Here is a 21,206-nt window from a genome sequence, read left to right on the forward strand (position 1 = left end):
TTCTCAAGTATCTGTACATGAGAAACAAAATTGTGTTCCCTGAAACAGACAAAGGTGCAATACAAATGGTAAAATAGAATAAAATAATGGCGGCACGGTGGTGCAGTGGTCAGCACTGTCGTCTCACAGCAAGAAGGTTCCGGGTTTGAGCCCCGGCTCCATCACAGGATCTTTCTGTGTGGAGTCTCCATGTTCTCCCTGTTCCTGTGTGGGTTCTCTCTGGTACTCTGGCTTCCCCCCACAGTCCAAAGTGGGGACTAGAATAACTGGATACTCTAAATTGACCGTAGGCGTGGCTGTGAGTGTGAATGGTTGTCTGTCTCTATGTGTTGGCCCTGTGATGGACTGGTGACCTGTCCAGGGTGAACCCCACCTCACCCTTGAAGGCTGCTGGCATAGGCTCCAGCCTCCCTGTCCCTTAACAGGATAAGTGGTAGAAAATGGATGGATGGAATAAAATCGTCACTAATTAAAGATCTAGAACACAATAAAAACAACAAATAGTAAAAATAAATAGTAAAATAAAAATAAAAATAGTTTAGTCGGGATGCTGACAGTTCCATGTGTGTGCCATCTTACTGTAAGTTGCAAATGTGCCAGAGTGCAGTTATTTAGTTTGTGTGGGTGGTAATGGTAGTGTTGGTAGGGGACATAGTAAACTGACAAATCTCTCTGCTTGAGGCAAGAAACTGTTCAGCATCCTGCTGGTCCTGCATCCGATGCTCCTGAGCCTTTCTCAAAAATGATCAATATAGGCAACTGGACTCACCTCTTGTAAGTGAAGACGTTTCGCATCTCATCCAAGAAGCTTCCTCAGTTCTAAATTTCTGGTGGGAAGTATCAGGGGGTCACCTAATACTTCCCACCAGAAATTTACCTATATTGATCATTTTTGAGAATTATGATGACCTGGATGACTGAGAATATACACAAATACTCCTGAGCCTTTTTCCTGATGGCAAAAAGGTAAACAGAGGGCGGGATGGGTGGTGGGGATCCTTTATGATGGTTGTTGCCCTGCTGATACAGCAGTCCTAGTAGATATCCAGCAGTGTAGGAATAGGGGCACCAGTGATTTTCTGGGCTGTCTTTACTATTCTGTGTAGCTGGTGTTTCTCTTGCTCTTTGCAGTTATGGAACCAGGAGATGAGACTCTAGGTGAGGATACTTTCCACAGTGCCCTTATAAAGGTGGTCAGCTGTTCTGTTGGGAGACCAGTCTTTCAGAGTCTGAGAAGAGTGTGGAGTCGCTGCTGGGCCTTTTTAAGGATGGCTGAGGTATTGATGGTGGAAGGCAGGTTGTCTCCCAGATGAACCCTGAGGGATTCAATGCTGCTGACCCTCTCTAAAGCTTCCCCGTTGATGTTCAAGGGTCTGTATACGCACTCACCAGACCGAGAGTCCACCACTATCTCATTTGTTTTTTCCCATATTGAGCATGAGATTATGGGACTTTTGCTGGTCCACCTCCATATTGTATGCAGACTCCTTGGTGCCTGTAATGAGACCTATCATGGTTGTATTGTCCATATATTTAATGATGTGATTTGATGTGTGAGCAGGCAGAGCAGCAGTGGACTGGGCACGCAGCCTTTGGGGGACCCTGTGTTCACTGTGATTGAGCTTGATGTTTTGTTTCCTACTCTAACTTCTTGCTGCTGCTGCATCAAAAAACCGAGGACCCAGTTCCAGGTGCGAGAGTCGACATCCGGCGACCTTAGCTTCTTCACCAGTTGCGATGGGATAATAGAGTTAAAAGGTGAGCTTTGGGAGCGTCGTTAAGGCACATTAGTGAGGGGGAAGGTCTTTGGTCCGTCAGGGTGCAGAAGCCACGCCACAGCTGATGGGAATCTTTGGTGAGAGTGAAGTGGCTGTGGAGTCTCTGTCCATACTGCCTCTTTGTCCTCTTGATGCCACTTGTCAGGCTTTTTTCTGGCTATTTGTAAGCTGCAGCATCACCTGACCTGAAAGCAGCATTTCTGGCTCTTAGCAGGGCATGTAGTTCACCAGTTATCCAGGGTTTCTGGTTGGCATGGCATTTGATGGTCTTTACTACAGTCACATCACCAATATATTTATCAATGTAGCCAATGACTGCTTCTGTGTAATCCTGCAGGTCAGTGGCACCATCATGAGTGGCAGCCTCTCTAAAACATCCCACTGCATGGTGTCAAAACAGTCCTGCAATGTGGGGATCGCCTCCCGCGGCCAGACTCTGATAGTCTGGACTATGGATCTATCACTACCTCTGGGTCTGTATGCTGGAGTGAGCAGGACACTTATGTGATATGAGTTACCAACATGAGGGAGGGGAACAGCTCTGCGTGGGTCCGCAATGTTGGTGTACACAAGATCTAAGTGTCCTGCCTCAGGTGGAGAAGTTCAAGTACCTCAAGATCTTGTTCACGAGTGAGGGTAGGATGGCGCGGGAGATTGACAGGCGGATTGCGGCGGTGTCCACAGTGATGTGGGGGCTAAACCAGTCCGTTCTGTTAAAGAGGTAGCTAAGCCAAAAGGCAAAGCTCTCGATTTACCAGTCAATCTACGGTCCAACCCTCACCATTGGTCATGAGCTCTGGGTAATGACCGAAAGAACAAGATCGTGAATGCAAGAAGGCAAAATGAGTTCCCTCCGCAGGGTGGCTGGGCTCTTAGAGAGAGGGTGAGAAGCTCAGTCATTCAGGAGGGACTCAGAGTAGAGCTGCTGCTCCTCCATGTCGAGAGAAGTCAGTTGAGGTGGTTCGGGCATCTGGTGAGGAAGCCTCCTGGACTCCTCCCTCGGGAGGTTTTCCAGGAATGTCCAACCGGGAGGAGGCCTTGGGGCCAACCCAGGACATTTGAGAGGGATTATCTCTTGGCTGGTTAGGGAACGCCTCAGGATTCTCGGGAGCAGTCTGGGTTTCCTTGCTGAGGCTGCTTCTCCCACGAGCCCCGACGTGGATAAGCAGAAGACAACGAGACGAGACGAGACGAGACATTTTTTAAAAATATGACTAAAACCCACGAGCTTTTGTGATGTTCAGAAATGTACCTATGATGCCACTCTATACTCTAATGACATCTTATTTGCAGAGGTAAGTCATCTGATGAAAGTGACATTGGTGGCTGGTTCGTTCAATGACAGTGAGGTTTTTTTGAATGAGAAACTGAGACATTGAGTGTCATGGATGGGATTGGACTGTCTCATATTGATCGCCCTCCACTATGTCAGAGAGGCTGGCGTCTGATGGATCTATATTCTATCAGATGTTATGATCCTCAGGTGTTTGATTTAAAGCTCACCTCACAGTGACATGGATGGTAGTTCCTCCCGTTACATGACCTTGAAACACTCCACGCACAGCCAGATACCAAGCAACTCACATTTCCTTACAGGCTGTTAATAGTGAAAGGCAGTGGGTAGACTCAGCTAAAGCACTGTGCCTTTACAACTATAATGATGACCAGGTGAGATAATCACAATAATGCTTTGAGTAGAAAAGAATCATTAAATGACCACTGAAGTAAAATAACTTTCTATTCTTTCACCATTTCAAACTGGTTAAAATCATATACATTATATTAGCAACAAGTGACAGAGTATGTTTTAACAGAACCTGTAGCTTCGCAACATAATATAGTCCATAACTTGGCTATGGAAATAACACAATGGGTGAGTTACAGCGGTTTCTGCCCTGCTAAGTAAGGACATCTTCAACAACACTTGTTTTGAGAATTTTTTGAGAAAATACCAAATATATATCTTCATATTTATACATTAATGTGTATGACATCAACACATTACCTAACATCAGTCTTCATATTCTCCAGCCAACTACTTTTTTGATATATATCTCAAAATCATATAAAATAAATATTGTTGGTGAGTTATAGGGATGTAAGATAATAAAACATTTATTTCTCATGAAAGTATGACATGCCTCTTAAAACGTACGTTTGTATAAGGCATTGACAAATATTATTTCGGGGTCAATACATAATATTTGTGAGTCAGTAAACTATAATTAACTATAAATATATCAATTCATGTAATTACCTGACAGCCTGCTGGCCTCCACCTGCTGCGTTGCACACCAGGAGAAGAATTTTTACAGGGATACGTTGGTTGAGGAACTCTGATGACAATGTCCCAGATGCAGCTAACCTTTGACCTTCAGGACCAGTGGAGTAGGGGGATGATGGCAGGCTGTGATGGTACCCTAATAGAGAGGGATGAACACAGGAAAAAGAGAGCCTGCATTAACGGAAATTGGAGAACTGTACTTACATACAATTTCAATTTAAATATCTTGGATTTTGTGCACTGTTAAACTTTTCACTGTAAATTTACAGTATTTTACTGGCAGTAATTTAGCCAGTAAAATACTGTATTTTTAAAGTTTATTACTGTATTTTGGATTGCAGTATATATCCCGTATTTGATGATAATTAAAGAAAGCTACTGTAATAACATCATCATCACCACAATTATTACCACTACTACTACTACTACTCCTACTACTACTACTCCTACTACTACTACTACTACTACTACAGCAATAAAAATGAGAAATGACAAGGGGACAGCTCCTTCCTTCTCAACTGTTTATTAAAGTGTAAACATGTCACCCATGTAGCACAAACAAAACTACAACAAATCAGCAAAAAAACAACATGTAACTTGTTGCAGAAGACAGGCATACTGAACACAAAACAATTAGAGAACTGTTTTTTCCTTGTAACATTTTTGCATGTGTGTGCGTGAGTGACAGTGTGTGTGTGCATGCGTGTGTGTGTGTGTGTATGAGTGAGCGATAGTGTGTGCGTGTGCATGTGCGAGTGAGTGATAGTGTGAGTGCATGAGTGCGCGTGAAAGATAGTATGTCAAAGTGTGATTTGAAATCACTCAGCTTTCTGATGAGTGCGCAGACGCGTGGATTAACTGAAGATGCCTTCTTCTTCACCATCCTTCTTGCTTTTGTGCCTTTCTAAGTTTATGTCAATGCAACTTCTGAAAAACAATGTGGGTTGCGGGGAGGGGGGAGGGGGGGGGGGCTGGAGCCTATCCCACATTACATTCACATTAGTTTACTAATTTCATCAGTCTGGCAAATCTCAGCCACAATAAATGTTTTTTACCAAAAGAAACAAAGAGGTAATTCATTAATAATTATGCTGAGAGTTCTTTTTTTATTTCTTGCCTCTTTTATATGCTGCTCGCTGCTGTCTGCCTCTGGTCCTGATACAGTCAATGTGTGGAAGCTAAGCTAGCAGCAGGGGAGAGAAGGAGGTTAGATCAACACGGAGAGAACCACGCAACAAACACTCACCGACTGTTTCCAAGAAGCGACAATGAAGCAAAGAGCGCTCACTCCTACTCATTTATATTTACGCCTACAAATGAACTTACAACTTAGTAACTTCTTACTTTTTAAGGCCAACATGCACTAATATTAGCTAGCTAACCAGGGTTTCCCGCAGAAAATTTGTGAGTGAAGGTGGTGGGGAGTGACAGGGGGTGGGGGTGATGTTGTGCAATATAGACAACTGACTTTGCACTACACTGAACAATTATTTAAGAAACAGTAAATATAAAAAAAAATTAAACAGAAGAATTTTTTTCCCCCGGATGCTGGCAAAAGATGTCAGATAGTGACATAGCACGACATTCAACCATTAATGCCGCTGTTCCGACGCGTCCCATGATTCTGCTGCATACCACATATATCTACTGTATTTAAAGATTTCAAACACCGATTCTTGACACATTTTTTAATGAGTTATGCTGAGTAGTGAGATTGCCGTTGGTCACAGTTTGGAATGAAAGAAAGAAAGCAGGACAGAATAACGCGGCCAAAATAGCTTTTTTTGGGCTGCACGGTGGTGCAGTGGTTAGCGCTGTCACCTCACAGCAAGAAGGTTCAAGGTTCGAGTCCTGGCTTGGGCATGGTTTCTTTCTGTGTGGAGTCTGTATGTTTTCCCTGTTCCTACGTGGGTTCTCTCCGGGCTTCCTCCCACAGTCCAAAGACATGCAGATGGGGACTAGACTAATTGAATACTCTATTTGACCATAGGTTTGACTGTGAGTGTGAATGGTTGTCTGTCTCTCTATGTTGGCCCTGCAATGGACTGGTGACCTGTCCAGGGTGAACCCCGCCTCTCGCCCGTAGCTGCTGGGATAGGCTCCAGCCCCCCCCCCCGCGACCCTTAACAGGAATAAGCGGAAGAAAATGAATGGAAAATCCTTTTTTTGTGTTTTTTTTTAAAGATGTTAGTTAAGGCAGCAGACGTTTGTTGCTTCAGTGGCTGCCTAAGCTGTAAAGTGCTGCAGGAAAACCTGCTAACATTACAACATTGCAATATGAAGCTTTTCAACAGCCTTGTTATAACACTGTTCTAAAAGGCCGTTTTTAGACCATTAAACTGGAGAATAATCTAAATTATCTTTTCATTTGATTTCTTCGACAGGGATAATGCTATGCCATGGCCTAACATGTTGGTGTTTAAAAGCAGAATGAAAATGGTTACTTACTCAGTGGATGGTTGTCTCATCTCAATGCAGCTCTGGACACAAGAGGCTGAGCAGTAGTAGTGCGGCCATGTCTGTGGCAGAGACTCACAGATGTGCTCCAAAGTTGAAAAAAATGCAAGTTGTATGAACAAACTCTTGCCAGAAAATAAAAGAAAACCTTAGCTGTGTTCCTCTTGTCTTTTTTCCCCGCACTTTTTTCACCTTCCCAAGACACATTGCTGTTTTCAAATTTTTACAGTAAATTGCTGTAAATCACGGCATTCTCTTAAATTTCAGTAATCAGGGCCCCCCCCCCCCGAATGCATTGCAATTCAGAGTATGATACTGTATAACACTAATACAGTAAAATACTGTTAAGATTTTACTGTAAATTTATACCAGATTTTTACAGTGTGCCTGAAAGAGGACGACTGGTTTCATGCAGTGAAAATATGATCCGTAAACCTGACACCTGGTACATGGTAGTGAGGAGGAAACTGAGATGCAGAAAATGGTGAGACAACAGCTATCTATTTGGAGGAACAGTGATTCAGAGAACAGATGGACCAATGGCTGCCTGCAGTCTCAGCAGGATGTCTTATCTAAAGCAGCCTCTGTATCAGATGATATCCAACATCCCGTCCTGGTGGGGTGCCAGCCACCACCACTTCTCTCCTCATCTCCTTGTATCCCTAACAACATGGAGGGGTGTGTCTGATTAGGGATTAGTTCTTAAAAAAACAAACATGTGTGACGTGATGTGAGCATAGCTGCAACTCAGCAGGTCACCTCTGAGCCCCAGAAGGTTTACGTGATAGATCACATAATTCACTTGAATGAAAATTGACTGGCTGGAGTTGCTGAGCCTTTCCAAATGACACAGTTTGAAGGTTTACAGGCACAGTTTTTAATTGGGCTCCTGTCATTGTCCATAAAGAGCCTTTTTCAAACTAGCCCCTATCCATTCTGCCTCCATTTGCACGGTCTTGTTGAGGGTCAGCTACATTGAGGGCCATCCGAAACCCAGTAGGGCGGAGAGGGATGGGACGATAACTCTCTTCGTCAGCAAATATGCATGAAATCAGACTCCATTAATGGCACTGACCTTGGGTGCAAAAGTAAATTGAGAAGAAAGGAAACATAATATAATAGGGTCTTCGCCTGAAGTACCTTCTGGCTCAGGCCCTAAAAATAGATAAGTTCAGTCTTGCAATGTTGTTGACATATGCATAACTTTGATTTATCTCGTAGTACCTTTCTCATTAAATGTATGGTGATGGTAAAACTTCAAAAATAAAAACAGCCTGTATTTGAAAGAATAAGTTCTGCTCATTGTTTTGTGGATGTTCTGCAGCTGAAGGGAGTTTTGATGGTAATTGGTAAATGGACTCAATTTTATATATCACTTTTCTACCTTAGCGGCACTCAAAGCGCTCTACAGTGTCGTCTCATTCACCCGTTCACACACACACTCACTCACTGATGGTGGAGGCTGCCATGCAAGGCGCCAGCCTACTCATCAGGAGCAATTATGGGTTCAGTATCTTGCTCAAGGATACTTCTACATGGTCACGGGGGTCGAGGATTGAACCAGCGACCCTTTGGTTGCTAGACGGCCACTCTACCCCTGCGCCATGAACAGACTAAAGCCTTCATTAGGCTAGGACCAAGCATGAAAACATATTTGGCTTAATGTAACCATGGTGTTGACTTCTTCCTGTTTCCAGGAGAAAGTGACAAGGGCTTCCCAAAGATCCCCCTTAAAAAGGAACGCCTTCTGATGGGTGCGAGTGTAATTTCAGTGACGAGCAGCGTCCCTGTCAAATGGAACACTTTCATTCAAAGACTACAAAAGAACAACGGACAAAAAAGAAGTTAAGATGTTTTGTTTTGTCCAGAAATGTCTTGCTTTTGACATAATTTCACCTGCCATCTAGAGAGCCCCCTTGACTGTTCACTGTTGGACTTCCAGGTTAAACACCATGATGAATCCTACAAAGAACATGCATAACACCAGGCCAATTAAGGCTATTACATTTTTAGTCAGATTAAGGTGTTTATATGGCTTTCAAAATGACTTTTTTTGGAATGACAAAATAATTTTATCTGACATCGTGAAAATACATTGATAAACACTGTCACGCATGATTCATCACAGTCACTCGCTAACGCCACAGTTGAGCAACTGTGCTCTTTGTAGAGGCAAGCAGCTGGTTGAACATATCACTCCTCCAAATGATCATCGGGGTGTGATGAAATTAAACTGTATGGAGAGCAGGACCAACAACAACATATAAACCATCAAAAGTTCAACATTAAATCTCTGATTGTCATGTCTTGACCCTGAGAATGAGAGTTATGACGAGTATACACAACTTTTAATTTATAAATATTGCTCTAATCAAGCTGGTGTTAAAACCTGCTTCAAACATGTAAGGCAGTTTCCATGAACAGTGACCTCTGACAGCCCTGGGAATGATTTATGAGAACAAAAAACAAAAATAATATTTTACATGACAATAGACACTTGCAGCATGTTCCAGATACAGCAGTAAAATACAGAGGTCACCTCCTGGGCAGGGTTGTCTGGTGGAAGATGCAGTACTCATCCTTTTTTAAATCAACTTTCTTTATAGCTCATTGTCTGAAAACTGTATAGGTTATTTTACTCCTGGAACAGCACTTCAGCAAAATGAACACCATGCAAACATTACAGAAAGTGAGAACACTCACCAATCTGTACTCAGAATCCTCCACACCTGAAATAACCAACTCCATCTCCTTTGCTGAAAATCTGAATACCTTTTATACCCGGTTCAATACCAAGGACAACTCAGAGGACTGCAAGATGCTCCTGGATGATCCCTGACTCAACACACCCTTCCCCCTTCTCTGTAGAGAATGTACGCCAGTAGATGAGCCAGTGTAAGATAAGGAAGGCCCAAGAGCTGGATGGCATGCATGCAGGAGTGTCTGAAGGAGTGTGCCATCGAGCTCTCTCCCATTATGCACTCCCTCTTCTGGGAATCCTACAGGACGGCCTCAGTGCCAACCCTCTGGAAAACATCCACCTTCTTACCAAAACCCAAGAAATCCTGCCCATCAGAACTAAATCAGTACTGTCCCATCACACTCACATTATCATGAAATGCCTGGAAAAAATGGTTCTTCACATCATGCTTCCATCTGTCAAGCCACACCTGGACTCTAACCATTTTGCCTACAAAGCCAAGAGAGGGACTGAATATGCAGTGGCATGTCTCCCCTCAAGGCTGTGTCCTGAGTCCCTTTCTTTTCACCCTCTACACCAACAACTGCACAAGCCCCTCACATATCACTACATTCCTCAAGTACTCTGATGACACTGCAGTACTTGCTCTACTCAATGACAATAACTCACCTATGGCCTATCACAACTCCATCTCTTCTCACACACAGTTGGTGCACAGATAATCATCTGCAATTAAATGTCTCTAAGACAAAAGAACTGGTCTTTTAACTGGTCTTTGGGCGGCATGGCTCAGTGGTAGAGTGGCAACCGAAGGGTCGCTGGTTCGATCCTCGACCCCGGTGACCATGTCAAAGTGTCCTTGAGCAAGATACTGAACCCGTAATTGCTCCTGATGAGTAGGTTGGCGCCTTGCATGGCAGCCTTCACCATCAGTGTTTGAGTGTGTGTGAATGGTTGAATGAGATGACACTGTAAAGCACTTTGAGTGCCGCTAAGGCAGAAAAGCGCTATTTAAAATTGAGTCCATTTACCATTTAACACCCCCAACAGGTCAACCTCCAAGCCCACACACCACCCTGTAAACATTGATGCAGGTGAAGCAGTTGAGATGGTGGAGAGTCACAAATATCTTGGTATCACCCTGGATGATAAACTGAGCTGTGAACAACACTCCACTGACATCCATAAATGCTGCCAACAGAGACTCTCCGCCATCCGGAAACTCAGATCACTCTCAGTTGCCCCCCCATCTCCTGTTGCTACTCTTCAAAAGCATTATCCAGCCCATCCTCCTCCACTTCTCACCCTGCGTCTTCTACAAGCTGTCAGCCTCTGACAAGAACAGACCCACACAGATCACACACAAAGCTGCCAAGATCATCGGCCTCACCACTCCCAGTCTCACAGACCTTAACAGCACAGCCACTGCAACTCAAGCTCAGATCATTGCACAGGACCCCAGTCATCCCCTAAACCCACATTTCACACTGCTTCCTTCACAACACCCGTACAGGTCACTGCCATGGAAAAAAATCTAATTCAGTGATAGCTTTGTCCCCTATGACAAAGATCCCCATCACATAACTAACAAAACTCAAAAACAGCAGTGACATGTAAATGTGTGTGTTATACCATGTTATATGTTGAGAATCCTTGTGTGTGTGTGTGTGTGTGGCAAAGGTATCTTGTATCTGTGGGGTATGCGTTTATATGTTGGCACTCAAGGTGTGCGGAATCGTGAAGTAAATTTTCCTCATAGGACAAATAAACTAAACTAAATTAAACTATCCTAATAGTTTCACTGCTCTCCTGTTTTTTTTCTTGTTTGCTAAGTGAAGAGGTATCTGCATGTGTTTTCATACATACACATACACACTTCATAAGGCACATACAGAAAGTGAAAACAGGTATTTGCTGTTAACTTTGCTAAGCCTACATACCTGTTGATTCTAATCTCTTTTAAGAAGGCTTCTTTTATCATCTAACAGCCACTCAGGATGAGCCAGACTAAACAGACTGTCTGAAAGCTCATAATTAAACACCACTTTTGCAAATAGAATTTCCTCTACAAAGAGTACACCCCCACTTTGTTGTCTCTTTAGTCTTATTCAAGTTCTCTGGATGCCTCACACTGTGTTTGAGTTCATGATCAATTTGACCAGTCAACATTAGCTGCTCTTACATTTAACACAAAAACAAGGTATTGTCACTATCTTTTACATTTTTAAACCCTCCACCCACCCTGGTTTTGTTTTTTAGTCATGTCCTGTCTTCCTGACCTCACCTGGCTGTGTTTCCCCTGTTCGGTGTTGGGTCATTGTGTTCTGTCAGTCACATTTACGTGCCGTTGTGTGTGTGTGTGTGTGTGAGTGTGAGAGTGAGTGAGAGAGAGAGAGAGAGTCACTAACTGTGTATCATGATTTTCAAGTCACCAGTTGCCAGTGTCAAGTCGCCGGTCAAACGCCTCCAACCGCCAGTCACCAGAGCCTCAAGTCACCAGAGCTTCCTCGTCTCAAGCATCCAGTGTACCCAATAAATCTCTTTTGTGCACCCTCCCACTCTCTGTCTCCTATTGGGTCTACTTCCCTCCACCACCTCCACGTAACAGGTTTAACAAGATCATCAGAGATGGAGATAACCCTCAGTACCATCTTCAAAGACCCCGGAACTGGCAAATGTCTCCAAGGCCATCTTTTTTTGACTTGGAGCCAACAGTCATTGGTAAATGATTTTATTTTAATATCTCTATATTTTCAGGTGAACAGTATCACTTCATAGTTCCTAATAATGCAGAGACACATACAAACACTTCTAACAAAAGATGTTTTACACAATTAATTTTCACATTATGTGATTAATGAATTGTTCGGTGGCCCACAGTCACTATGTAAGTGGCGATGGTATCATCACCCTGGTTCTTGACAAGTTTTATAAACTGGTACGGTGACCTGCCATTTAGCACTTTCAGAATTTTCAAACTGAGGACATCACTTTCTGTGACTAACACAGTTTTGCAATTTTTCCAGGCTGACCAATGTACTGGCGTCCAAGGTTTCCTCATCTACAACTCTTCTGAAGGAGGAAACAGCTCTGGATTTACTGCTCCACTGATGAAGCATCCAATAAGATGCTAAAGCTGGAGTTTGTCTTTTTACCCTGCCCCCAGGTGTTTAAAGATTCACACTTAAATTTCTTTGTCATTTTTATGTTCCACATAAAAAAAACCAACAAAAAAACAAAATTGTTTCTCACATATTCACCAACCCGTAATTCAGTGCACTGTACCTGCTGTGGTATTATTACTGGAGATAAACTTATTACTGGAGATAAACTTGTCCATCAGATAGACCCCCAGACACCTGGTGCTGGGAACCATCTCCACCTCGACGCCACAGTGGGAGATGGTCCTCCTGAGGTCAATTACCATCTACTTGGTCTTCTTGGTGGCAAGATTGTGTGCAGTTCAGGCTGTCAGCCGCTCCACCTCTTTTCTGTGGGCGGACTCATTATTGTTAGTGACAAGGCTGACAGCTGTAGTGTCATCTGCAAACTTTATTATATAATTGGAGTTGAAGCCAGCTGAACAGTCATGTGTCAGCAGGGTGAACAACGACTGCTCAGTTCACATCCTTAAAGGAATCCTGAGCTCTTTGTGGTTGTTTCAGATGTCTGCCACCTTTCCATCAGGAAGTCCCTCATTCATCTGTGCATTCCAGGATCCAAATCCACCAACATTTTCTCAATTAGTTGTTGTGGCAGTACTGTGGTAAATGCAGAGCTGAATTCAATTAGCAGGATCCTGGCATTAAGTGCTCTTGTTTTCCATGAGTTCAAGTGAGGTGGAGCAGGGTGAAGATGGCATTTGGTTTGCTCTTGAAGCAAACTGCAGTGGGTCCAGGGTCAGTGGGAGGCATGAGGTGTTCAAATCATTTCATAACCACGGGGGTCTGGGCTACAGGGCCGTAGTCAATCATCGAGGCTGGATTTGATGTCTTTGGCAGAGATATTATGGCGGTACGTTGGAAGCAGATGGGCAATCTGGCTTGTCTGAGCGAGATGTTGAATATGTCAGTGAAGATGTCCTGGTTGGTGGCGGCTGAAGGCAGTGTCTGCTTTTGTGTTATGCTGTTGTCTACAACCTCAAACAGTGAGACAAAGATCTTGAGGTTGAGTTGTTATAGCCTGTAGCTGCCTGCAGTCCCTGCCATAAGTGCCTTGTGTCCTTGGTATCAGTGAAGTAACTGGACAACTTTTTTCCCATAACCCCTTTTGGTCTCTTTAATTCCTCTTTTTAGGTTATTCCTTGTTGTTTAATTGTCTACAGATCTAAATGCAGCTTCGTGTAGCCGCAACAAGGAGCAGACCACCTCCAAAAGCCAGGGCTTACTGGTGTGATGCAGTTGGACAGTTTTTGTTACAGACTTACAATCCAACTGGCCACCTCCTCAGAGCTTACCCAATATTGATGCATCTGTCGGCTAAGTTGAGTTTTAGCTCCACTAGGGTCTGGTGTTTTTTCTGTCAACCATGTCTCCAGAATGCAAAGACACAACAGTCGACAGGCACGGACAATAACACACGCTGTAGAAATCTCCACAGGCTGATGTAATCCATTTTAGCGTCCAAAGAGTGAACAGCAAGACCAAAGCAATGACTGGTTTGTTGGGGATAGCCTTTAGCTTTGGGCTGATCTTTTTCCCCATCTGCAAAGTTTTGGCTTAGGTGGAGTAGTGTTTCAGGGTCATGTTGGAGAATTTGGTTGTTGTGTCTTTATTTAAAAAAAAAAAATGTGCATGTTAATGTAATGAAAACCATAATCAAAATCTACGGCTACTCTCTCAGTCACTCACTGAGTGAGTAACTCACTGGGTAGATATTGAGCAACATGTCAGATGATGCGCTTTGATGACAATAATTGGGTTAAAACAACTGGACATCAAATCTTCAATTCTATTTTCAGCCATTTAAGTAGTTAACTGGAGCAGCCAAATGAGGTTGACGATGTTTTGCTGAAGTGGTTCCATAATTCCTGCTGCAGATTTAAAGCTGCTTACACACAATTCCACCACAAGAGTCATTTCAGACTTATAAAATTGCTGAAACAAATGGTCCATAAAATGATTAGAAAACAGCACTGCGCAGCATGAAGAAATGGCTGATAAAGGAATACTAAGAAGAACCTGTTCTCTGTCTGTAACACAATAAAAGACAGTGAAAGCCAGTTATCTGTGTCCAAACAGCCTTGGCAGGAAATCCCAAAATCATGTCTTGTCTTGGCACTGCTTCTTCTAACATTAACATTGCACATCTTCCTTTCGAACAGTGCATTAGCTAATCCTAAAAAGCAACGCATTCTCATTTAATTAAACTAAAGAGCAATGCTTTAAGGTTTCATTCAATATTCATTGCAAGGTGTTAAGCATGTAAACATGGTACAATCCAAACAAAAAAAATGAGCTATAGCAAACTGATCAATAACAAGAAGAGCCGCTATGCTCAGTAAATATTCCTGTCAGTATATCTGTATCTTGGTAGTAGCGGCTGCTGGTCTTGGCACTGGCATTGCGATGCTTGCCGTTGCCAAAGAGTCAGCAGCCCTGTGTCACTAGCAGTTATATAGAAGAGATGGCTGGCCACTGTGTTGGTGGTAGGCTTGTCACGAGTCCAGAAATTTAGTAGTCGAAACCAAGACTACTTAAATTCCACGATACTCGATACCACGGTAAAAATAAAAAAAATAAACAATAAATCCCCTGTAGTTCAACATAAGCTCCTTTATTTTAAACGAGTGAACAACAAACAATATTGTTTGAATTCAAATGCACTCACCTTGAATTCTTTGTACAAATCTGGGTGTTTGTCTTTTAAATGCTTTGCCAAGTTTGATGTGTTGCTCCGTACGGTGACGGCATTTTTTGCATCGCCTCGAATCCAAAGTATTTCCATACGTGAATTTTGGCGTTTTTCTTCTCAATTAATTGAGGGACAGCTGTCGCTGTAGTTGACGACCCAGATGTGTGTGCCTCCGCCATGTTGCATGTTGTTCTTCTAAGCAGTGTATTCAGTCACGTGATCAGCACCGTGGGAGGGTTGCCAGATAATCGCTCATTTACAGCCATAAAACAGCACTAAAGAAGCGGCCAGATCTGGCTCCTCGGTACCAACGGTACTTCGGGTATTCTAGAAAAGTCAGTACCGAAGTATCGGTTCTCGTGACAAGCCTAGTTGGTGGTTAGTCTATGTTGTAGGATATTAATTTGTTTGCATTATTAATTAATCAATAACCTCTCTTTGCTGTGAAATTACTGTTAATAGGTAAAAATTCTATACTATTTAATGGCAGAGAACGATCTGAGAAAAATGATATAGTTTGCTAAAGTGAACCATCTTCATAGTGCAGAAAACCACAGATTGACCATGAAGTTATCACACAAACCTTTTGAAAAATGAAAACTTTGCAATATTCATGCAAACACATTTATACATTTACATGTACAATTAAAATGTTAATAATTGTTAACCCAGTAGCAGTCTTAAGTCCACTCTCACAGAGTGAACTGCAACTTAAATTAAAACACTACTAGCCACATTTAGAGCAGCTATGCTGAGCTCCAACTTACAGCTGTGTGAGTGTGGAAAACAGAGGAAACTCTTTTTGCTTACAGTCTGCACTGAAGTACTTCTCAGCACAGAGTTCATGTCACAGGGGAGAAAAAAGATGAAGTCAAGTAAATTCAGTCATTGTAGTCATAAATTTGAGAGCATATGCAAAACCTTCTAACTGAGTGCTCTAAAAAAGGTTATATACTATCTAATGTGCTCCCTAAGGTCCCCTCCCTCCTTCAAAAATAAGGTGCACAGATTCTGTGTTTAGATCTTAATTGGCTGTAGTCAAACAACAATGATATGTGTATGTTGTGACTTCTTGAACTTATAAACCAGAACTTGATTTGGGACATCCCCAATCATGCAGCTACCTGAAATCCGAGCAGAGCCTCCTCTGATGTAGAGGGGTGGAGCTTGGAAGGCATATATGACATCATTCTCAGTGATACTGGTTAAATCTTCTTCATCAAAGAAGGAACGCTGGAACCCTGTGGAGTACACCTCAGTCAGGATCACCTGGAGACAGACAGATAGACAGAAACGCACAGACACAGACACACACACACACACACACACTCAGAAAGTCAGCGCTAGCCTTTGTACTCTGCAACTTAATTTCTCACTGTAACAGAAAACTACTTATTGTGTTAACTTTTTTGTTTATGACAATTTTTCCGTTCTTTCAATGACCCTTGAGATTTTCTTTCACCAAAACTTCCTTTGATATATGATACTAAATGAAAGACAAAACTGAAAGAGCACACACATCCTTTGTATTTCACAATAAATCAGACATTTGTGATATCCCTTAACTTCCAAGTTGTACACTCTTTTTTTGTCATGACAATCAAAACTACAAGTTTGATGATGATTGAGTGTTGCACTTTTACTGAACTAAAAAAGCACCGCTATACTAGAGTGTTCAAAACAGTGCTTGACTGCATTTAGAGAAAAACAGTACCTTTGTAAAAAAAAATCACTGCCCTGTCACGTCCATGAACACAATAGACTTGAGTACTTGGAAAGCTTTGTAATATACAGGCCACAGTGCTGTGATAACAACTAGTAAACACAGCCTTGACGGAGGGGCAGGGGAATGAATTGATGTACACCTGCATCTCCATAGCAAAATCACACATGTGATTAAACACAGAGACACGGCAACTACCTGTTGAATGTTTCATACTGTAGACTGCATTTGAACTCTACTTTTTTTGTTGTTGTTGAACATTAAAATATGACATAACCTAGTCCTGGATTAATGATAGGCTATATACTCAATCTCATTAAAATGCTTCTTTTTTTTTTTTAATGCAACACGAGACAAGACAAGTTCTCTAGTGTTTTGAATGCCATTGATCTTAATTCAATTCATTTATTATATGACATTATTCTAAAGGTTTGTATTTTTAAATAAACAACCATAGTGACATTTGAGAGTATTGGCCCGTTTTTTTTTCGGAAAAGTATCAAGATTCATACTGGTATCGTTATTGAAACAAAAATCTGAGCACCATGACCACACTACCTGATACATGTAGACTGAGTGGTATTGATAGAGATGCAGTTGATTGCCTCACTATCTTCAAATGTCAGCTGAGGCTCCACTGATCTCCCATTCAGCAGAGTGCAGAGGGTAGGCCTTAGATTATAATGCAAGTGCAAAGATTCAGGAGAATTTTAATGTTCATTTTTTTGCTGTTTAATTATTGATTCCGTTAGGTTTGTTCCAACTTTAATTTTTTTGGAACATAACAATGTTCATGGTCAAGAAATCTGAGATTTGAATTAGCGGTGTGTCACCATGACTCAGATGACTGTGAATATTAAACATGTATTATTGTCCTAATACTTTACACTCATATAGTGAGACTGCTGATTGATAATATTACACATAATCATCTTTAACAATTGATGTTAAGACACAATAATACACTGCCGTCGTCGTCGTCCTCCTCCTCCTCCGCTTTATCCGGTGGGTCCGGGTCGTGGGGGCAGCAGTCTCAGCAAGGAAGCCCAGACTGTCCTCTCCCCAGCCACTTCCACCAGCTCTTCTGGGGGAATCCCAAGGCGTTCCCAGGCCAGCCGAGAGATATAAACCCTCCAGCGTGTCCTGGGTCGGCCTCGGGGCCTCCTCCTGGTTGGGCATGCCTGGAACACCTCCCGAGGGAGGCGTCCAGGAGGCATCCTCACCAGATGCCCGAAACCTCAACTGACTCCTCTACATGGAGGAGCAGCAGCTCTACTCTGAGTCCCTCCCGAATGACTGAGCTTCTCACCCTCTCTCTAAGGGAGAGCCCAGCCACCCTGTGGAGGGAACTCATTTCGGCCGCTTGTATTTGCGATCTTGTTCTTTCGGTCATTACCCAGAGCTCATGATCATAGGTGAGGGTTGGAACGTAGATTGACCGGTAAATTGAGAGCCTCGCCTTCTGGCTAAGCTCCCTCTTCACCACAAAAGACTGGTTTACCTCAGGTGGAGGAGTTTAAGTATCTCGGGGTCTTGTTCACGAGTGAGGATAATACACCTTGTGAATAACTATATCCTTGTGTTGCTGTAAGAGCATATCCATAATCATATCTAATCCTGTAGCATATCCACTACCATGACATGCTGGGAAAGTTGTGTGTGTTAAAAATCAAATATATAAACATCTAAGAAGACTGACCCTTGGGTTTTTCCTACTTTTTCCTTCTTTTGTTACCTGGTCCGGAGAGATTTTGCCCTCGTCAGCCACCATCCTCCTCAGGTTGGCGACAGAGCCGAAGAGTGGCACAGCCATCCCAACTCGCAGATACCTCTGTCCTTTGGTGTTGAACACCAGAGTCACACACAACGGCCTGCCAGAGATAAACACACCATCAGCAATGGAGGAAAATATCCTCTATGTTGCTTTATGTGCCAATGCTTCTGCAGCCTCTTCTATGGCCAGGAAGGGACAAAAGAAGACTTTCATGAATAAATCAATACATTTTAACATTAATAATAGATCATTAAAACTTCGTTTTATGAGTGCCAAATAATGGAATCTGATGAATTTTTAAAGAGAGGGAGCGCTTGGCTCTGACCTCTCCAGAGGCAGCGTTGACATGAGTATGGTGCTTGGACATAATGGCTTCCTTGAAAAAAACGCACACTGAGGGGTTCACGCAGGAACTCTATGAGGCACCTGTGGCGCTTAACAACCCCAAGGCTGTAGCGGGTGGCTAAGACACAGCCGAGAGAGGTGATCTGGAGGAATGCAACGCTAATGAAAGATGTTTTTCTGTTAATTATTTTAGACCTCAAGATTAAATTATGTAATAGCTGACAAACATTACTGATCCCTTGCAATTCAAATGCAACAACATAAAAATAAGGTGCAAGAAATCACATAGTCCATACTGGAACATTAAAGCACAAAAATGAAAAACTTAAAAACAAACGGTTAAAATGTAATAATAGGTGCGGCATGGCTCAGCAGTAGAGTGGCTGTCATGCAACCAAAGGGTCGCTGGTTCGATCCTCACTTCCCACGGTGAGCATGGCGAAGTCGTCGTCGTCATCTTCCGCTTATTCCTTACTAGTAAGGGTCGCGGGGGGGCTGGAGCCTATCCCAGCATCTACGGGTGAAAGGCGGGGTTCAACCTGGACAGGTAGCATGTCGAAGTGTCCATTGGAAAGATGCTGAACACCTAATTAGTCCTGATGGCCCTGTGATGGACTAGTAACCTGTCCAGGGTTAACCCCGCCTCACACCCGAAGGCATTGTAGTTGTAGTCACTGTAGTTTGTTGCTGTTGCTGTCATTGTCATTGTCGCTGTCGTCATTTGCTGTTGTCGTCGTCATAGATTTTGTCACGTCAAGCCTCCTGCCTCACGTCAAGCTTCCTGCCTCACGCCACGCCTCCAGCCTCACGCCACGCCTCCAGCCTCACGTCACACCTCCTGCCTCACGTCAAGCCTCCTGCCTCACGTCAAGCCTCCAGCCTCACGTCACGCCTCCTGCCTCGCGTCAAGCATCTTGCCTCACGCAACGCCTCCTGCCTCACGCCACGCCACGCCACATCTCCAGCCTCACGCCACATCTCCAGCCTCATGCCACGTCTTCAGTCTTCGCCCTCACGCCACGTCTCCAGCCTTCGCCCTCACGCCACGTCCACAGTTGTCAAGATCCCCTGTCTCCCGTTCCCACCTCTCAATAAACCTCTTTTGTGCACCTCCCTCACTGTCTGCAATTGGGTCTCCATAATCCTCAACCCTCAAAATCCTGACATCTACATAGTTTTTATGCTTTTGTGTTGGCAAAACCATTGTGATTTCATTGCTATATCTATGATATCCTTGACCAAATTTCATCAAACGTGGCTCAAATGTCTACTCAGACACATTGATGAACTGAAAGGGTTTTTATTGTTGAAGGTCAATGTCACTGTCATCTCACTTAAAAAACAGTATCTTGGGAAGGCTTTGTGGGAAAGAATGACCTGAAAATATTTTCATAATAATGGTCATGGTCAAATGAATGTCACTGTTATCTCACATTCTCAATAACACCATGTCTCAAGAACGCCTTGAGGGAAAACATAAAGTACCCTCATGTCCACCAGGACTCAAGAATGAACTTAAAGATTTCAGTGGTAAAATTTGTGGAAGGCTTTCAGTAAATTCCTCCAAATAGCGCACAAACATCCACAAAGAGACAAGGATGACCTGAAAAATTTTGGAGGTTGAAGGTCAAGATCACTATTACAGATGCACAGCACTGTTAGAAGCCTAAAACCCAATGGAATACTTCTGGTTTATATTACATTTACCCAGAGGCTTCCAAACAGAAAATCAATGGGCATATAATGCCCTGCAGATTTCCTGAACTACTACTACTAATTAATGTAGTGCATGAAACAAAGGAGTAACATAGACAAAGGGGAAAAAAATCAAGGATGTCATGATGACTGAAATATAAATGTCAAAACAGACACAATGTACATTATCTTCTGGTTTTCCAAGTAAATTGCCTGATTGATTTTTGTAACATTTGGAAAAAGATCAAGAAATAACAATGTAATGTATATAACATAACATAATGTGAAATCATTTGTAATGCGTAATAAAATTTGTGAACGTGTACAAAAATCTGCAATTGTGAATTTAGAATGAGTGTGTTTAATCAAATTTGTAAAAGTGTAAAAAATCGACATTAAATATTGAGATTTGCAAGTGTGTTCCGGTCACAGATTTGTAAATCTGTACAAAGATCTATAAGTGTGTGCACAAATTTGGATATCTCTACAAAGATCAGAGATTGTGATAAGCATTTGCAGCTATTTCACGACTATAATGGCCCCATGATCCTTCATTTATGCAATTTTTTTTTTGAAATATCAAAAACTGAATGACA

At 42.7% G+C, this 21,206-nt stretch overlaps 1 protein-coding gene across 2 annotated transcripts in view; it reads right to left on the reverse strand.

Moving 5' to 3' along the window:
- Positions 1-21,206, reverse strand: part of usp43b (ubiquitin specific peptidase 43b) — a 122,871-nt gene that overhangs the window by 23,576 nt on the left and 78,089 nt on the right. For both annotated transcript variants that reach the window (XM_086183829.1, XM_086183828.1), the window contains exons 5-7: positions 18,532-18,667; positions 16,198-16,342; positions 4,036-4,198 (exon numbers count right to left, since the gene is read on the reverse strand). In XM_086183829.1, the coding sequence (XP_086039955.1) occupies positions 4,036-4,198; positions 16,198-16,342; positions 18,532-18,667 (444 nt within the window). The remainder of the gene's footprint in view (positions 1-4,035; positions 4,199-16,197; positions 16,343-18,531; positions 18,668-21,206) is intronic.

This window comes from Aulostomus chinensis, chromosome 18 (genome assembly GCF_037954235.1).
Source record: "Aulostomus chinensis isolate RoL2024-O1b breed Wild chromosome 18, RoL_Achi_v1.0, whole genome shotgun sequence".
Taxonomy (NCBI): Eukaryota; Metazoa; Chordata; class Actinopteri; order Syngnathiformes; family Aulostomidae; genus Aulostomus; species Aulostomus chinensis.